The sequence below is a fragment of the Gadus morhua genome, chromosome 16 (assembly GCF_902167405.1).
Source record: "Gadus morhua chromosome 16, gadMor3.0, whole genome shotgun sequence".
Classification (NCBI taxonomy): Eukaryota; Metazoa; Chordata; class Actinopteri; order Gadiformes; family Gadidae; genus Gadus; species Gadus morhua.
The window spans coordinates 5,811,511-5,828,115 of record NC_044063.1 but is presented as its reverse complement, the minus strand read 5'-3'; the positions used below and the strand labels follow the sequence as shown (position 1 = coordinate 5,828,115).

At 45.6% G+C, this 16,605-nt stretch overlaps 1 protein-coding gene across 1 annotated transcript; it reads right to left on the bottom strand.

The window, feature by feature from the left end:
- On the bottom strand, positions 1-13,787 carry prcp (prolylcarboxypeptidase (angiotensinase C)). The gene is made up of 9 exons (XM_030380790.1): positions 13,274-13,787; positions 9,341-9,481; positions 8,956-9,057; positions 8,293-8,474; positions 7,665-7,822; positions 7,070-7,242; positions 3,524-3,691; positions 2,613-2,800; positions 1-1,031 (listed from the first exon to the last, which is right to left on the bottom strand). Exons 1-9 carry the CDS (start codon positions 13,460-13,462, stop codon positions 827-829), a joined length of 1,506 nt encoding a protein of 501 aa, XP_030236650.1. The 5' UTR covers positions 13,463-13,787; the 3' UTR covers positions 1-826.
- Between the last annotated feature and the right edge of the window lie 2,818 nt (positions 13,788-16,605).

The following is a 16,605-nucleotide window of genomic DNA, read 5'->3' as shown; positions in this document are numbered from 1 at the left end:
AAAAAAAAAAATGGCCGTAATCGCTTTTATTAAGAGGAACGATCTTCACAATAACGCCTGATTCATCTCCGGGCCTCCAAGACATCGTGTTGTAAAGGTTCAATCGGAATGCATGTTTATGAGTAGTACATATCTGTGGGCTTATGTTTGTTTTCAGGTGTGCAATGTTTTTAAGTGTGTTTATGGAATGTGAATCTGTGATGTAGTTTGGTTGTCACACCACGAAAACACGTTGTTTAACTTCTTAGGTTTATACAGCAGAGAGGGTCCCCTCTCTTTGAGGTAATCAAGCCATTAAAGCTCCCTGAACCCTTTAAAAGGCCCATCATCATATGGTTGAACAAATACGCGTTAAAGCCCAGCTTGAAACAGATGGCCCGTCTGTTTTAACCGCTCCTGGTGTTCACACGTTTAAAATCATTCTTTCCTGATTGAAAAACACACATTGACTAATATGTATTTATGTAAACACACAAATATAAAGACAATGTGTACTAGCTTACATATTAAAAGGGCCTCGTTTTTTTCTTTTCAGTTGCTCATTTGCCACAGGAATCAACCCAAATTTAACCGAGTATAAAAAAAAACGACACATCAAATTTAAGTTCTAACTTAAAAAACAAGATTTGGCATATTTGATACATTCTTAGGTTTCAAGGGCATTAAAAAAAGATAGAAAAGAGAAAATACCACCAATACCAAAAGACACGACTGTGAAAATAATACTGAGAAAGAATTTCACTTTCACTTTGTCATAGGCTGATTAGCACCTCGTCAGCGATGAGGAACGTCCCGTGGGTCTCCTCCCCCCCCGCGCGACCCCGGTTCAAGGGGCTCTCCGGGCCTGCCGGACCCAGGCTTTGAAGTAGTCTACCTCCAGGGCACGGGCGCCCCGCACCGCGGGGGGGTCGCGCTCGTTGTCGTAGCGCAGGTCCAAGTGGTGCGCGCCCTGCGGGATCACTATGGCAACCACGCTGTCGGAGATGTTGCGCGTCACCCCCCCGCCGGACCAGGGGTCGAGGCCACCGTTGCTAAAATTCAACAGAAGGGGGGGGGGGAAGAAAGAAAGAAAGAAAGAAAGAAAGAAAGAAAGAAAGAAAGAAAGAAAGAAAGAAAGAAAGAAAGAAAGAGAGAGAGAGAGAGAGATTATGTTCTCGCTCGCCCACTGAACGCAGGTGTTCCTCCAGCTGACACATGAAGTTTATATGGAGGACGGCCGTTCTACTAAACAGTCCCTCCAGAAAAATGCTGCGTTTTTTTGTGATTGTTGCGGCCAAAGATCCTTGATTATGCGGCACGTTTCCTTAAAGAATGCGATGAAATATGCGGCATATTTATGCAATTTTATGCAATGAAAATGCGGGAACTTGCGAAAAATGCAGCTTTTCGATGACGTTCAGGTCGCGTTATTACGTCACTTCAAAACGTTCACATGGAAACAGGGGGAAATTGCTGCTCTTGTGTGAAGTAAACGCAACATTTTTCAACTTTCTGCTAAGATATATGTGACTTTTTGCAACGAAAATGCGGGGATTATGAAATCATGCAAGCCCCGCATATTTTGCGCAGAAATCTGCAATTTATGCCGTGAAATTGCGGCATTTTTGGAAAAATGCGACCCCCGCATGAATATGCAGACTTTGGCTGATTATGCGTTGAATTATGCGATCGCATAATCGTGTTTTTCTGGAGGGACTGACTAAAGTTTCTCTCTCTAGTTAAACGACTATGGTCGTGTATGTTTGGTTCTACAATTAAAACAACGAAACCCGTTGTTGATATGGTAAGGTTTATATGTCAATGGTTACAAGTATGTTTGCCTCTTTATTCAAATGTTAACCATCTTTGGATTATCCACAATCAGAAGATCTTTACCACAAAAACCAACCACCAGCAGCACTACTTCTGGGGTGAGGCTAGTATTGCAACCGGGCTTTCCAATTGACCGTAATCAGTTCAACATCAGCTAGTATTAAAGCCAGGGGAGACGATTCATTTTAGAACCCTTTTTTTCTTATATTTGTTGAAATTCTCTTACATCCAAGCAGCAATCAATAATCAAATGCGCAGAGAAAACAAATAACTGTCTGATATCTGGAGCTGTTGCAATAACAAAATTGCCTGTAATAAGCCTGTACAATCATTTCATTCAGTTCTAAAGAAATTATTGTGTGGCCTGGTCTGTTGACTCACCTACCCGGGGGCACACATTGACTATGATTGGAGTCTTGCACAAGGCTTGGCAGGCCTATTGCTAAAGCTAGCAAGCTAGTAATGTTTGTTGGGGAAGTTGCTTTGGAGAGAGGCTTGGGATTTTTCGGTTGGATAGTTTTAAAATCAAGGTTACTTTGGCTGGTTTCTTCAAATTGCCTACCCTAGATTAAAGAGTAGCCACAACTAAAAAATCAGAAGTAAATGCAATATCCTCTGTATGCTCCCTGTGGTGATTGATTGAGATCTTGATTGAGATCTTTACTGTCCACTGTTGTGGAAATTCATCTTTGCGCAATCATGCATGCATACTCAAAACCAGCATTCACTTCCATTGCAGTGAGCTACGAAAGGCAGAAGCCAGCATTGGGAACCTGGAGGGCAGCAGCGCTAGTTTGTACCTGAAGATGATGTTGCTGTGGGCAGAGAGGTCCTTCCCGCCATACAGGGTCTCAGCCCAGGACGCCCGCGGGCGCACCCCGAACAGGGCCTGGCACTCGTCCGAGAAGGCCTGGAAGTCCCAGGCCTGGGGCTCGAACATGTCCTGGACCCCGTCCGTGCACAGAGGCATCACCATCTCCGTGCACGCCTGGGGGTCAGATTCAGGGGGTTGGAGATGGGCCATGGTTCAGACTGGGGAGGCCATGACATGATGAACCCTCCAGGAAGCTCCACTAGACAAGGATTGGTTTTAGTTTAAATTTTTTTTTTTTTTTTTTTAGTTTTAATCTGGAGGCAGGCGACTTATCCTGAATTTTAGACACACACACACACACACACACACACACACACACACACACACACACACACACACACACACACACACACACACACACACACACACACACACACACACACACACACACACACACACACACACACACACACACACACCCTTTCCTTCTTAAGGATTTGCATAACAACAGACATCTCTACCTCTGGCTCTCCCACCCACACACTCCAACTCAGGGTCTCTCTCCCTGCTTCACCTCAACATTGAAAATGAACAGTAAACGCCACCTTTCAATGAAAGGAGCAAAGGTTTACTTGAAGCCAAAGTAACAAACAAAACAAAGGACACACACGCAAACACACACACACACACACACACACACACACACACACACACACACACACACACACACACACACACACACACACACACACACACACACACACACACACACACACACACACACACACACACACACACACACACACACGATCCCCAAGGATGACCACGGGTCATCTGAGGACATGGAGGGAAGGAACCCAGCTGGCGTTATCTCCTGCCAGGCTGCAGGTGACGTACCTGGTAATACCAGCCCAGGAAGCCCAGGCTCCCGGTGGCCGTGGAGGAGGTGTTGAGGCACGCGGTGGCCCCGGTGTGGTTGTAGTACACCCTGGCGGCCTCAGACACCCCCTGGAGCAGCTGGTAGTCCGACACGGAGGAGTCAAACCCGAGATGCCTGCACACCGCCTGGAGAGGGGACATTAAGGAGCCAGTGTTGATGTGTTCTGCTGCCCTGGTGCTGTGGGACTCCGGGCTGCTCTGCATTCGCTCCATTTACTCAACTCTGGATCGTACGGCAAGGCAGGTGTATATATACACCTGCCCCCGCTCAGACGTAAGGCCATTTGTAGGGCTTCACATGGGGCAGGCATCACATTATAAAACCATTAAACCAATACTCATTAAAAGACAATAAAATACAATCATGGAAAAGATAATTGTAAAAAAAAATAAGTATCGGATTATATAAAACTAAGACATTAGTCATCAGCCTCACTTTTTACAAAAGAGAATTGTAAAAAAAGAAGTATAACATAGTACAATTATTTATATAAAACGAAGATATTAGTCATCCGCAAGACGGTTTCCACCCGTCTTGTGGGTGGACACCGATGTGTGTTCTATTAGATACAGTTTCCATACGATACGGCTCAAAAAACCACAGCAGCAATGTGGTCATGTACAACAACTGCTTCCATTCGTAAAATGACAACGTCTGATATGTATTGATACCCACTAGCCCAGGGAATTACAATAAACCACCACACATGCATGAATGCATCCACGGGTGCACCCATTTGCACATGGATGTGTGTGCGTCCCATGGAGGCACGTTTGCGTCCACGCCTACACACGGGCTGTTGTCCCCACGTACAGAGTCGTAAAGCAGTGTCAGTGCCGGGCTGATTTGCATGTGAAGAATCGCAGGAATGGAGAACTAACCAGAAGTTATGGGCCCTCACTTGGCCGTCAGAAGGCAGCACATTCCTAGGAGTCACCCCAAAATGATTCACCAGCTCTCTGAACGTGGGAGGTACTCCCTCGGCCTCCCCGACCGGGCCGCGGCCCACCGCCTCGCGGCGTGGTTGGTTTCTGTGTAACACTCAGTATTCCTCCAGTGTGTCCCCCTCCACTACAGCACTTGTTGTTATGGCTGCCGTGGCCCGGGGCCTTGTTCTGCCTCCTTTGTGCAGCTGGAGAAACTGGCGCTGTTTGTTTGTCGTTGGAGGGGAACCGCGCTTACACCCCAGCCTAGGAGGGCTTTTGTCTGCATCCTGGGGTGGCGAGAGAGGAGGAGGAGGAGGAGGTGGTGGTGGTGGTGGTGGTGGTGGTGGTGATAGAGGAGGAGGTGGTGGTGGTGATGGAGGAGGAGGTAGTGGAGGAGATGGTGGTGGGTGGTTGGGTGGATGGATGGGGAGGGCTAGGCCACAGACGTGTCCAAGTAAAAGATTTATACTCTGAAGAAGAAAAAAAAAAAAACTCCAATTGCTCCAAAACATTTTCTCCCTACTTTTGAGAGAGGATTAGGCTTATACATTCATCTCTGCCAACAGATTTCCCCTTCTAAGCCCTCAATAGTCCCATTGTCACACTCACTCACATAATCACATTAGCTTTGTCATAAAAAAAAAAAAAAAAGCTCCTCTTTGCAGCCTTCGCCTAAACCGCTTACACCACCCATAGGGTCGTATACATTAAGGATCCCGGACCCATAGTCTCCAAAATGGCTGACAATGGTCATCCACCGTGAACCTGTTGCACCACAAGACGCTCTTTACCCAAGGGATGCACTAACACAAGGGAGAGGGTTTGGAGGAAATTGATAAAATGAAACTAACTGGATTATATCGCGTTAGTGAACAGTAGTGAGTATTATGAGGGGTGGGGGAGGGGGATAGGGATGGGGGACTGGGAGACAGAGGGTGTGGGTCAATAGTGGCACTTGGTTGGTGCACGTGATGTGCCTGGGAACCTAGTGCCACACACACACACACACACACACACACACACACACACACACACACACACACACACACACACACACACACACACACACACACACACACACACACACACACACACACACACACACACACACACGTTCCTCTTGGGGATATCAAAAGAGATGTGTAAAGTGAAGAACGGCGACAACGACTACAGAAGAACAGAGTGGTGGAAGGAGAGAAAGTCCTGTCATTTAATGCGCATGCGGTAGGATTAAGTACTATTTACTATTAAGTCATTCAGAAGCCGAGTTCATCCAAAGTAGCGGTTAGGGCGTCTTGCTCAGGGAAGCCTACAGTGAGCCGGGTGTTTGACCCAAGAACCTTTCGGCTGGCAGTGAAGCACCCTACCCACTAGACTTGTTCGCCCCTTAACGGAAACACATTCATACACCGCATAACGATTCTGCGGGTTGTTCTGCAGAGGTTCTTTTAGGCTTTGTAAATCCGGGCTCTCCATAGTTTCTTTGAGGAGTGAGAGAAGGGGCTGGCGTCTGGATGTAAATGAGAGGAAGGAGAGCTGAGGGAAGCTTTGTCTCGCGCAGAGCCCTCGTGAGCCGGAGCCCGGCCAAGATGTTGGCGATGAGACGGGCCGCGCCACCGGAACACCTCAGAGATCTGAAGGAGCGTGCGAATGAAAGGACTTCTGGTCCGACAGAAGACCAGCATGGCGTCCCTACTAAAGAAAATCCTTAAAAAAAGGGAACGTAGATCCTGATGAATATTGATGAAGCTAATTTGACAGTCGTCGGCGACTAAAGGTTGGGAGTCCACAACAAACACTTTGAACGGGCAGTCCTCTGAATGAACAGCTTGTCCTCAAAGAGCAAGGCCAACGGGAGTAAACGCCCGATTAACCAAAGACAAATCCAAAACGTGGAAAACGTGACTTAATGAACCACAAATTGAGTTTGATGTTTACCTACATTTTGATATGTTGAGTTTTGGTTTCATTTAATATGGGCTGCAAGGCTATCTATCTAGATCATATCTTGAGTTTAATAAAAGTTGGATGGGTACTGGGTACTGGGTAGTGGATTGAAAATGTTTATGAGTGAGTCACAATGAAATTTTCTTATATATACACACAGGTTTACATCTTATTGATTGATTGATTCTACTGCAGTGTACCTGTATTGTCCAGGGGGCGGGGCTATATGAGGCTGGTGTGTACCTGAATGGACCAGGGGGCGGGGCTATATGAGGCTGGTGTGTACCTGAATGGACCAGGGGGCGGGGCTATATGAGGCAGGTGTGTACCTGTATTGACCAGGGGACGGGTCTATATGAGGCTGGTGTGTACCTGAATGGACCAGGGGGCGGGGCTATATGAGGCTGGTGTGTACCTGTATGGACCAGGGGGCGGGGCTACATGAGGCTGGTGTGTACCTGTACGGGCCAGGGGGCGGGGCTACATGAGGTTGGTGTGTACCTGCATGGACCAGGGGGCGGGGCTATATGAGGCAGGTGTGTACCTGTATGGACCAGGGGGCGGGGCTATATGAGGCAGGTGTGTACCTGTATGGACCAGGGGGCGGGGCTACATGAGGCCGGTGCGTACCTGTACGGGCCAGGCGGGCAGGGGCTGCAGGAAGCTGGCCTCATAGGGGTAGTCCACCATGGCCAGGTTGACCCAGGTCTCCTGCAGCCACTCCTTGAAGGCCACAGAGTCCGGACGGCTCTTCAGAGGAGCGCACAGACTGAACGTCCCCGACAGCCACGCAAGACCTTCAGCTAGGAAGGAACAATACAGGCCACTTTAAAATAATGAGAATCATACACTTACAATTACCGGTAATAACACTAAAAACACTGATGTTTAAAATTGTTCATTTCGAATCAGGGTTCAGTCATTTTTAAAGGATTTTAATAATTCATCCTAGGACTATAACCAAATAGTTTTATATGAAAATAAATACCAGTTAGAGAACTATCTCGACAGCAGTGCACCTTTCAGCATAACAGTAGATATGAAGATAATAATCCATGTCGATCAACGATAATTTCAGCTCAATGCAACAGGAGGCAGACTGTCAGAAACCAAATTCAAGTCCATGTGCTCAGACACACGCACGCACGCACACACACTTAATCCCACTCCCCCATCTGCCGTCAGTCTACCGCCAGGCTGCCCAGAATGCACTTCCCTCTCTCACCTGTAGAGGCGATCTTGTCGATGGCGCCCCAGGAGCGTCTGATGTTCACGTCACAGTTGGGCCCGGAGGAGGCGAAGTCCTGGGACACGATGCGGTGGAAGTCTCCACACGGGACCATGCCAGGGAACTGCCAGATAGGGGCTGAAGCTGCTAGAGCTCTGGAGGGAGGGGGGAAGAGAGAGTGAAAAAAAAAAAAAAAAAAGAAAGAGAAAGAGAGAAAGAGAGAAAGAGAGAGAGAGAGAGATGAGTCAGAGGTGAGTTGGGATCCATCCACGGGGACATGTCGCTGAGCCAACCTACAGGGTTTCAACCTGAGTGAGTGAGTGAGTGAGTGAGTGAGTGAGTGAGTGAGTGAGTGAGTGAGTGAGTGAGTGAGTGAGTGAGTGAGTGAGTGAGTGAGAGAGTGAGTGAGTGAGAGAGTGAGAGAGTGAGTGAGAGAGTGAGTGAGTGAGAGAGTGAGTACTAGACGAGGACACAAGGATACATACCAGTACTTGTGTGTACTGTACATAGGGCATCGTACGCGGCACCTTTCGGTTGGATCGAACACCCTAGCCTCTACGGTATCCATAGTAGTGACCTCTCTTACACCCTAGCCTCTACGGTATCCATAGTAGTGACCTCTTACCCAACCACCGCGCTGGGGTACTTCATGCGCAGCCAGGCCGCCAGCATCCCGCCGTAGGACCCGCCCACGGCGATGACGGCGCTGCTGCGGGCGCCTGGCCACGAGCCCTTCAGCTCCCGGATCAGCACCGCGAAGTCGGCCAGGGCCTGCTCCGAGCTCAGGTAGTTCAGGTGCTTGCTGTCCTGTGGGGGCGTGACGGCGGGACAGAGGGTCAGTCGTGGATCATGTGATGCGTTGTTATTTACTGGTATTTACTACCCAACAGATTTCGGAGGTGCTTTTATCCAAAGCGACTTGGAGGGGATACACAACAAAAGATTAGGGCGCAGAAAGGATTTCGGCTTTGGATAAAAACGTCCACCATATGGGATATGTTATGTTAGGTACTGGTTAGGGGCACTTGGTCTTAGGAGGCCAACAGGAGTTCTGCAGTTATCGGGGATGGAACCCACAACCTTCCAGTTGGGAGTCGAAACACCATCACCTTTACCTGATCTTATGTTTAAATATTCACGCACTTCATGATAATGTTGCTGTTAATGTTATACCGTAGGTCGGTATTTTCCAACCTCTAAAATAATCCCCTTGAGGCATCATTTCAGTAGAGATAAGTAACATACAAACCCTTTGATAAATACATAACTTAAACATGTGACCACTTACACTGTAGGAGTCTGGACCGAAAGGCATGGAGTCTCCATAGTAACGGTGCTCCGCGAACACCAACATGGCGCCCAGCTCCTCGGCGACCTGCCACATGAAGCCCTGAAATCAAACCCAATTAAACCAGTCACGGAGAGAGCCAGAATGGAACAGAACTGAGGACCAATGAAAGTAATATAACGCGGCACTGTATTAATACAAGCCAGGAAATGTGTAAAAAATGTCTCCAAAAATATTGGAGAGAAGCAGGCATTTAAAAGAGAAACCTTTGAAAAAACAAAGTATTATAAAATACGATTAAGAGTAAAAATGTATAAGACATAAGTACAGAAGAAATATCTGAATGCACAATATGAGCAGTAGCATGAGTATGAGTAGTAGTTACAGTATTATTGCAGAACCAGGTGATGTCGCCTTCGTTCCCGGTGTAAAACAGGATGGGCCCCCCTGCCTGATGCCAGTGCTGGTCGGCCACCAGGTAGCGCTGTTTGAAGGTGCCATTCTCAAAAAAGCCAAAATGATCAATCTGGAAAACAGACACAAATCGTATTTTTGATCATCTACGTGTGATCACATAGGGTAGCATTTTTTAATCGTATTTAACGTATTGACTGATAATTCATTAAACACTTATAACCAAAGTTGGCTTAGAGTGACATGTAGAGACCCACGTAATTAAGGAGTAGGTAAGGTTATCTTTTTCAAGGATTTAGGTAGAGTGCAACCAATCAGATCGTTTCAGCTGGGACATTAGAAAGATACGCTTCAGAGGAAACACCTGCTGTGACCATCTCATCATATGGGAGCATATTACATTTTCAGGGTTTGTCCTCCACTTTAAGATTACCTCGGTCAATGTAAGTACTTATTATAGTAAGTAGCCATTAGCAAAAAATTGTTGGCATAAAATGATTTGATGCATTAGAGGTAATCTCTGATCAAGTAGTCCTACTATGTTATATCAGAACTTTTGGGGGGAGACAGCACAGAGCCTGGGTTGAATATAAAAAACGACAAGAGGTGATGTTAGGCCTAGGGCCCTATTTAGTTTCTATCAAAAAAATAATAATAATTTGCATGACCGGATGAAAGTTTCAGAATGGGATTTTAACAAGTAACCTTGATGGTGGCAACAAATATGAAATAAAAAAGTGAATTTCCCGTTCACCCAGATCTGAGCTTGTATATATTAATGTATGGATGCTAAACTAAAATCTGATTTGTGAGACTATATTTGAGGAAGTTCGAATTCCAACCTCACAACTGGTGCCGACCCGACCCTCTCGTTTAGCTGTTGAGAACAATGTTTCCCATAAGAAATCCTATTGGAACTCATTGAAACACAAACCAGACTGCAGAACAAATGCCAAAACAGGGCAAATACTTCAATTATCCTGATCAAAAGCATCATAATCTGCCATGTGAGACTGTAAAGCGAGTTGCACAGCACGGTCAGAGTTGAGTCGGGTTTCATCCACGGGGACATGTCGCTGAGCCAACCTGCAGTTTTTCAACCCACAACCTAAAAGGAAACGCCACTGCAGTAATTATAGCCTCAATTAGTTTCATCAGAACTCGGGACGGAAGAAGAGGCCCATTAGTTCCGGGATCAGGCAAACTGGGGAATCTTTTCACCGAACCTCAGAGACCCTCACGTCCATTCTCTCTTTTCTCCCCATCAAACGGAAAGAGGTGGAGTTCAGAAGAGCCAGGAAGCCTTCGTTCGGAACCAGCTCCAGCTCTACAGTCTCACCAAGAGTCGTTTGAAACGGACCCAAAACTTTAATGCTGAAACGCACTGGGTGTTTTGTTTCTGTGCCCCTGTCGTTCCCACTGGCTCCCCTTCTCAACCCGCACAAAAGAGCCGGCGATTTTATGAGCCAATGACAGCTAAAGCGTTCTGGGGCCTGAATGTGCTCTTTCATTTCTCTCTGAGCCTCGGCGCTTGGCAGCACGACAGTTATATTTGTTTTTTTCAGCTGCATAATGCTGTAGTCGTAACAGATAACAAATGATTTTGAATTAGACAACAGAATACAATTCTAGTTTGGCTAAAGGTTAAAGTAAGTAATATATTTATTGATCAATATATTTTGTTATGTTGTGTTTTTTTGTTTGTCTTGTTTTAGTCAAGCCAAAACATATTTCACCTATATAATGTTGTTGCAAATGTTTTCTTGTTGAAACAGCTACAACAATAAACAATAATAATAATTTGAAAAAAATATTTTAAAAATCAATCTCTGAACTGCAATACATATAAGCCTCTCAATTTGCATATTGCTACTGAGATCGTCTTAAAAATAACACGACTATCTACACCATGCGAGACAGTGCCACCTTGCGGCCACTACAGGCACGACGACAGCAATCGACTTGTTGCACATCTACCTTACAGTATCCACGTTAACTCTAATATGCACAAGAACCGCACAGAGAGCAAGCAGATGCACCCTACAGTTGACAGACTGCCAGAAAGGATCACGAAAGAGATTTACATTCATTGTCTGGGAGACATTTGCAGAGCAGAGGATTTCCTCCTCCCAACAGCTGCAACATAGCTAAGCTCTTGCGACACGCAAAGCAGAACATCTCCAAAGTACACACATATTTATGAGAAACATTTAAGAGAAATCGATGAGTAAAAATGTAATAGATGAAGGCCTAAATCTAACATTGAATATATATCCTATTATAGATATGAGGCGCACACTTAAACACAAATATATCCTCATTTGTTGATTGGCTGGCTCAGACCAGACTCCAGGAGACAATGTGGGACTATGTAAGAGGAAGCCGTGTTTGAAGCCCACATAATCACTATCTTGATGAGGCAGGAAGGATGTAGCAGATAGCGGACACTAGATAAGAGGGCGGACACTAGATAAGGAAGGGGGGGGGACACTTGTGTCTCAATGTGCCCCTATTTAAATAGCATCAGGTGTGGCTTACATCCCTTTGGCTAGTAGTTGTATCCAATACAGAGAGCCTAAATACGTCAAACCGTATAACCTAAGGCCAGTACATACATGTTGAAATGTATTGGTTGTTAGATCAAGGATCGTGTGCACCGTCTTTCAAGTGCATTCACTTCTCAGTTGTATTTTCTTTAACGGCCCTGCCATGAATTGAACTTTGGGGGGGAAGTGAACTGTTATCCAGGATCAGAAGGATGGTTTGTTAATGCACCTTGAGGTAGAGACAGAACAAGGTACATGCGTTAATAAAACAGGGGAAATTCAAATGTAACCACAATCAGTGTTGGGTTTACACTAGTACAGGGCAGCTACAAGTAGGTGGGCCCACTCACATACTGAGGTAATGTTAATTATACTATATTCTAAATGGCCTTTACAGTATGCCTAAAAGCCCTTCACTATAATGCAACAATATCAATAACTCAATACATTCTCAAAAGGTCAGACTTAGTAAACTTAAGGCCTAGTCTACGACAGGGAATTAACCAGGAAACTGACTAAGATACAAAAAATATCTAACTATGACAGCTAGTGTCAGCTGACTGTTTGTCTTGTGAATGGTGACTGATGCTGCGCTCACCGTAGCACATGGGGTATGACCTGCTGTTGAAATAGCCATCACAAGAGCCAAACATTAACCACACCAACCGAACAAACCAACACATATGACCTGCTGCTGAAATAGCCATCACAAGAGCCAAACATTAACCACATTAATCGACCAACACATAAGACCTGCTGTTGAAAGAGCAATCACAAGAGCCATACATTAAGCACCAACCAACCCAACCAACACATAAGACCTGCTGTTGAAATAGCAATCACAAGAGCCAATCATTGAGCACCAACCAACCAACCAAGACAGAAGATATGCTGTTGAAAGAGCAATGATCACAAGAGCCACACATTGAGCACCAACCAAACACATAACAGCTGCAAGAAAACGCTAACGGTGTAACCGACGATGAGCAATGATGATGAGAGACACCACCCCAGAACACCCTCTCGGAGCCAGGGACGCTCGGTCAGGTCTCCCTAACGGAAGTCCGGCGGGAAGTACCTATTGTCTAGCAGACAATACGCGAAAAAGTGTGAAAGGGTTTAAGTTACTCTCAAATTACCTTGAAGACAAAAGCCGGCGGTTTTGTTGGCAAGATTTTGCACAGGCTTATTTCGAAATATAAAATGCATATTTATTCTTTTAAGAGGGGACTTAACGAAACAATATGGGGGGGGGGGGTGGAAGTAAACAAAGCGCATGTTAATATAGTTCATGCAAACAATGTATCCAACAGTTTAAACCTCGAAATAAAAGTGCAAAATATGTACACAAAACTCACCTTCTGGTTCAAATAAAAGGTTTTATAGTCGACCGCCTTTCTGGAGGAGTAATCTAACGCGTCCCCTCGGGTGAAGAGCTGCGATTTGAGGGCGACCACATGTAAACACTGCACCCCGACCAACAACAGCACCACCTTCCAGGCTGACATTCCTCCTCCAGGACTCCCAGCCTTCAGGTTCAGCTCCATGGTGATCCTCTCAGACAATGAGGTAGGTTGTGGATCATGTCTCTGCCGTGGCGTGAAGACGGGACGAGTCTGGCTCAGCGGAGAAGAGGAAGTCAAACCTGCCTGTCAGCAAATCCAAATCCAGACTCGTCACGCGAGGTGTACATTTAGACACAGGGTCACGTGCCTAAAGCAGCTGAATACCTTTCAGTAGTCTTCAATAATTCCGTTTTCTGTACTTTTCTTAAAGTCCGTACAGTTTGCGGGCTGTAAACTTTAACACGTTGAACAGAATGATGGCAGATGAACCCAGCTGAGTTGCAAGTGCTGCTGGTACTTTGAGTTCACGAGAGAGAGACTGACAGAGATTAATATACTGTATCTCGCTCACCCCTCCCTTCACTCTCAATTAAATGGGTTATTAGAAGGACATTACAATATTTTGCTAAAGCATTCGAATACTGCAATACTTTCGTTAGACTAATACAAAGTGATACATCTAAATGATTGAAGTAAAATCAGTTAGTAATTGAATCTTATAAATAAAGATCCTTAATAATAAACAATTATAATATATCTCAAGAGTGAAGATATAAACCGAAAAGGCATTCACGGAGTCATGTAGTGTAATTATTATTTAATGTTATACAGAGTAGCATTAGGGAATACTTTGCATAAGACAAACGAAATCCTACCTCTCTCTCCCTTGCGATTCCCAAACAAATGCAAGGGATTAGCAATGAACGAATAATTACGATTTAATCTATCGTCGAAGGCAAACAAAGTAACTCACCAGCCAGTTTTTTTAAAAAAAAAAGAGCTTATAGGAAAGAAAAACACCATTATCAGCAAAGTGCCAAGATAAACTACGAGTCAAGTACAAAAAAAAAATAAGTTGATAAAGTAAACACTACAGTAAAGTGTGCAGTAAATGGCATTGTGCAATACAGTACGGTACAGGTATGGCAAATATATAAAGGAGAGAGTTAAGAGATTGGCAGAACATGCTGGACAATCAGGATTCCTCACGAAGAACGCGTTTGAAACACAGACACGACCTTCATACAAAACTATATGAATTCACCTATTTTAAAACAACTGAGGATCAAGAATCCATGGCTAGGCAGCGAAGATAAAAGGCAGGGATACACGCGGTTCGGCATAAGTTAAACCAATGGCAGCTAAAAGTACATGTTAATTGATTAAAAACGGTATTCCATTTCAGTTATAACACTTTGAGGAAAAGTGTTGATCTTGTTCTCATATGTATACGCCAACGTCTGCACTACCAACAGGCTCCACAGGGGGAGCTTGTTTACAACAACGTCACATGTGTTTTTTTTAAGCATACTGACAGATTAGTTTCAGTCAACGTTATCAAGCATAATAGCCAAACAAATTAATGTCTTATAGCAGCAGGTTAAACCAAAAAAATTAACAACTTCTACTGGGATAACATACATCTTTCACAGTTTGTGATGGCGTGTGGGCGAGGAGTTAACAGCTAACTATCTAAATTAACGTTAGAAAAGTCCACCATACTCAGTGAATCATCATCATACAAATCTTAGTATCCTAAGTAGGAATAGCAATGATTGTGCAATGTATGTAATGCTAAGGTATTCAAAACCGGCTCTTCTGAATATGGCATTTTTCACTGCACCCGTCGCTTTAGTTCAAAATCATTTGAAGTGATGAAAAGCAATAATAAAATACATCCACCATTAGAACTCACTTGGCGACATTACAAGGTAGAGGGGGTTGGTGTACCCCTTAAGTAAGCCCTCTCCAGCCCTACTGTAACACCACCTCCACCCCTAATGTAACGCCCCCTCCACCCTAATGTAACACCACCTCCACCCCTAATGTAACCCCCTCTCCCCCCCTAATGTAACCCCCTCTCCCCCCCTAATGTAACCCCCTCTCCCCCCCTAATGTAACCCCCTCTCCCCCCCTAATGTAACCCCCTCTCCACCACTAATGTAACACCACCTCCACCCTAATGTAACACCACCTCCACCCTAATGTAACACCCTCTCCAGCCCTACTGTAACACCACCTCCACCCCTAATGTAACATCCTCTCCACCCCTAATGTAACACCCTCTCCAGCCCTAATATAACGCCCCCTCCACCCTAATGTAACACCCCTCTCCACCCCTAATGTAACCCCCTCTCCACCCCTAATGTAACCCCCTCTCCCCCCCTAATGTAACACCCTCTCCACCCTAATGTAACCCCCTCTTCACCCTAATGTAACACCCTCTCCCCCCCTAATGTAACACCCTCTCCACCCTAATGTAACCCCCTCTTCACCCTAATGTAACCCCCTCTCCCCCCCTAATGTTACACCACCTCCACCCCTAATGTAATACCCCTCCACCCTAATGTAACACCCTCTCCACCCTAATGTAACACCCTCTCCACCCTAATGTAACCCCCTCTCCCCCCCTAATGTTACACCACCTCCACCCTAATGTAACGCCCTCTCCACCCTAATGTAACACCCTCTCCACCCTAATGTAACCCCCTCTCCACCCTAATGTAACACCCTCTCCACCCCTAATGTAACACCCTCTCCACCCTAATGTAACACCCTCTCCACCCCTACTGTAACACCCCCTCCACCCTAATGTAACCCCCTCTCCCCCCTAATGTTACACCACCTCCACCCTAATGTAACCCCCCCTCCACCCTAATGTAACCCCCTCTCCACCCCTAATGTAACACCCTCTCCACCCCTAATGTAACACCCTCTCCACCCTTAATGTAACCCCCTCTCCACCCTAATGTAACCCCCTCTCCACCCTAATGTAACACCCTCTCCACCCTAATGTAACCCCCTCTCCACCCCTAATGTAACACCCCCTCCACCCCTAATGTAACACCCCCTCCACCCCTAATGTAACACTCCCTCCACCCTTAATGTAGCACCCTCTCCACCCTTAATGTAACACCCTCTCCACCCCTAATGTAACACCCTCTCCACCCCTAATGTAACACCCCCTCCACCCCTAATGTAACACCCTCTCCCCCCCTAATGTTACACCACCTCCACACATTAATTTAGCGAGAAGAAAATCTTTTGTTGGTTTCGTTTTTTTTTTCCGATGCTCATAATCTAAAATAACGTCGAACAAAAGATGTTGGCTACAGACGAAAAGG

Bases quoted from the DNA above. Each gene is read 5' to 3' on its own strand.
- prcp (XM_030380790.1), bottom strand. From the start codon at position 13,462: ATGGAGCTGAACCTGAAGGCTGGGAGTCCTGGAGGAGGAATGTCAGCC. The intron at 9,482-13,273 runs GTGAGTTTTGTG...TCTGTTTTCCAG, and splicing joins CCTTTTATTTGAACCAGAAG to ATTGATCATTTTGGCTTTTT. The intron at 2,801-3,523 runs GTACGTCACCTG...TCTGACCCCCAG, and splicing joins TCCTGGGCTGGTATTACCAG to GCGTGCACGGAGATGGTGAT.